The sequence below is a fragment of the Pinus tabuliformis genome, chromosome 2_2 (assembly GCF_031772625.1).
Source record: "Pinus tabuliformis cultivar Carrire ecotype Pingquan chromosome 2_2, CPIR1, whole genome shotgun sequence".
Taxonomy (NCBI): Eukaryota; Viridiplantae; Streptophyta; class Pinopsida; order Pinales; family Pinaceae; genus Pinus; species Pinus tabuliformis.
The window spans coordinates 1310705238-1310708914 of NC_142300.1; the positions used below are offsets into that span (position 1 = coordinate 1310705238).

At 32.1% G+C, this 3677-nt stretch overlaps 1 protein-coding gene across 1 annotated transcript; it reads right to left on the reverse strand.

Moving 5' to 3' along the window:
• Nucleotides 1-2381: 2381 nt before the first annotated feature.
• Nucleotides 2382-3406, reverse strand: LOC149198336 (uncharacterized). Its single transcript, XM_089404129.1, has one exon. It carries the CDS (start codon nt 3203-3205, stop codon nt 2600-2602), a length of 606 nt encoding a protein of 201 aa, XP_089260255.1. The 5' UTR covers nt 3206-3406; the 3' UTR covers nt 2382-2599.
• Between the last annotated feature and the right edge of the window lie 271 nt (nt 3407-3677).

Here is a 3677-nt window from a genome sequence, read left to right on the forward strand (position 1 = left end):
ACACTGACCTTCCTAGCCTTTTACATTGTCAAAATCACAGTGAGCTCGGGAGGCTTCTCTCCAAGCTTTTTAAGCATAGGAATAGAATTTTAAATCAAACTAAATAATTCATTTCTTTAAGTCTGATAGACCCAAATTTGATCTCAATAAATGTCAACCATAATCATCACCATCATCAAAATATATTTACAAATTAAATAAAATAAATAAAATTTTAAAAACATGTGTTTTGGTAACAAAGTGCATTGCAAATTGAATTTAATACCACAGTCATACCTTCATAACTAAAAGCATCCATAATTGAACGCAAATATGAAAAAAACACAAAATAGTAAAAATAAGTGGATTTTTATAGTTATTTATATTATTATTTAATAAATGTAAAATTTATAAAATAAAAATAATTTAAGTTAACGGTTCTTTTAACCAATATATTGTGAAACATAAATATTGTTGAAGCATTGTCATTCTAAACACATGTTAAAGAATCTATGCTATATTTATATTGTTTCTTTTATTTATGTATTAACAAACCGTATGTTGTTTTTTTCGTTTCTGTATCTATATGCAGTGTCATGTCAATACTATGCTCATTACAAATTTGGAAAAAAAATCTGATAACAATTTTGTTGAAGCATTGTCACTCTAAAACATCATATTTATATTGGTGTTTTTCATTTATATATTAAATAATATTACAGGAAAAAGAATTAATAATAATTTTTTTATTGAAAATAAAAATAAAATTATATATAAAAGTATTTTTTATTTAAAAATTTAATAAATAATTAAATAATAATAAATTTAACAAATTTAAAAAATAAAAATTTATAAAAAAACCTCAAAATTCATATCTAAATTTAATACCAAGGCAATGCTAATATGGCTGAATGTATATACCTATTTTTTTTAAATGTATATATCTATTTTTTTTTTATGTTTTTTTAATTGTGACGCAAAATGATTCTCTATGTGATTTTGCTGAAATCTCTTACAACCACATCATACGCATCGACAAATGATTCTCTATGTGATTTTGCTGAAATCTCTTACAACCACATCATACATCAAATCTTGATTCCGTACTGACACCTTCTGAAATAAGATAATATAAAATAACAATAATTTTTGTAAACTGTGATCACCGTGACTTGTGTGAACTTCATAGCAAAAGTATGAACAGAGAATACAACAGAGAACCTGCTCGTACTCTCCATAGAATATACCATGTTCACGGGGCATTAAAAACGTAGACATCAACTGAACAAGGTAAACGGTTTATCGGAGTGAAACGTTAAAAAAAAGCCAGACTGTCTTTGTTATGCTTTTGAGATTTTTGGGTTGAATTGGTTTAGAATTGGATAAGCATATGTTTGAATTATTAACCTTTTATCATTTAAATTCTCTGAAATTTTTGAAAATATAATAAAAAAACATATTTAAAATAATAAAAAGCAATAATTTTTGGTGAAATTATTTGACCCGCCAAAAACAAATTATAGTACTTACACAGCAAAATAATCCTGTGTAATCAGTTATATCCATATTCTAATCACGTAGTTATATCCGTATTCTAATCAGATAATGCAAATTATTTGATGTATGCATTCAAAACAAATGAGCAGAGATACTGTGCATTTCATATTTCTGCAATAAATCAACACAGATATATACATTCTAGCTTTCTGGAATAGAAGAGTGTGTACATTTTTCAGTGGTTCTGCAACTAACCAGTGAAGGTCTTACTGTCCTTACTGCTTCAACTGCTTGCAGAGTCAGCAGTTTCAATCTTTAAAATCATTCTCTGTCATCTTGCTGCACTTGATAACCATGCTTTCTTCTCTTTTTCAACCGATGAACTTTTCTGGTATAATCGACCTCAGTGTAGGGATTTCAAGTCTGAAGCACCTATCAAATTTTAAGCTTTCTGCAACTTTAATACCAAATTAGATCATTTTAACACAAAAATGTGTAGGGATTTCAAGGCTGAAGCACCTATCAAATTTAAAGGTTTCTGTAACTTCAATACTTAGAATTTCATCATTTTAACGCAAAATGTTGACAGTGAGAAAAAATTTAGGTGTATTTGACCTGCAAATCGCCCTGTGACAACAAATTGACCAGTTAAATTTCACCATTCTCATTGCCTTGGCTTTCTTATCAACTTTATATCCAATGCCCATTTTGAGAAGAAAACATTTCAGCCACATTTAATCATTTGAATTTATGACAGATTAATTGGACAGATTTAAAGACAATATGACAGATTATTTGGACAGATTTAAAGATGTCTTTAGCTCAATTGTAAATTCCAAAAATATTTCCAATTTAACTGGATTGCAAATTCCAAAAATATTTCCAAATCCTATTAACCAGAACAATTTCAAAAATAAAAAGTTCAAAAAATTCTCTGTTTCTTGATTTATACATATTTGTTACATGAAAATCACTCTCACCATCGATTCCAAAAATATTTCCGATTTAACTGGATTGCAAATTCCAAAAATATTTCCAAAACCTATTAACCAGAGCAAGTTCAAAAAATTCTTTGTTTCTTGATTTATACATATTTGTTACATGAAATCACTATCACCATCGATCACACAGTCTCCACAATCGTCTCCAACATGGGTTGAAAATGGAGTCGCCCTCTATCTGTTGAAACTGGATTATTAGGGCGCCTGGACAAACAACAAACAGAAGAAGAGTCGTACTCTGTTTCACTTTCATCTTGGCTCTGAATATTGAAAAAGGGCTGCACTTGAGCTTGGGCTTTAACGAACCCACGCGATAATCTTTTGTTCTGCCTCTTCTTCTGCGCTGACTCCCAAGCAGTGCTAATCTTGAAAAGAAGAGAAGCCATGTCAGAGTCCGTCAACACAAACTGCAATTTCCGCTGAGGAAGAAGAAAGTAGAGCTGCCCAATCTGCAACTTATCATCATGACACAGAACCTGGGAGATGTTTCGACCGGCATAAAGGCCGTCTGAATCACAGATAAAGTGGCCCGGATATTCTTGCAGAATCTCTTCGCTTCTCACCATTTCAGAAAACTCCAGGATGCTCCCGTCCATCAATATGAGCTTTGCAGTAGCTGCTGGCACAGAAGAGATGGCATTTGAAGAAATGCAGCTCCCCATATTTGGAATTTTGATAAATTTATCAGAAGCACTGTGAGAATGAGTACTGTAAACCCAGAAACCCATCGATCTGTATATCGGATAAACCGGGAACGCTATATAAAGGCGGTCAAAGCCAGAAAACTCAGCCCAAAGTCGTGGGAATCTTTAATAATGGCGTGTGCGTTTTTCATTTTCCCCTTTAGTAACAGTAACATAATTTTATGATACGAAGTAGTAAGTAGCAGTACTGAACTTATTCATTTCTGTTTTTTTTCTGAGCTAGTTGCAGAGTTACAGGACATTTGCCTGGTTGTCATCCGTAATTTTCGCGCTGTTTTATTGAAAGAAATTGGGATCCAACTCATAAGGTTTAGCGGGGCCATCTTCATCAGAATTAGAAAGCACGTCTTTGTCCGGGAGGGTTAGCAGTTAGTGCATGGCAGCTGGTAAAGTCGGTCGGCATGACATGTACGAAAAAGTAACTGTAATAAACTCAGTGATGACATGTACGAAAAGCAATTGTCTTGTTCCTAGCCCAATACATTGCACACGTGGC

Coding starts and splice junctions, on each gene's coding strand:
- LOC149198336 (XM_089404129.1), bottom strand. CDS start 3,205: ATGGGTTTCTGGGTTTACAGTACTCATTCTCACAGTGCTTCTGATAAA.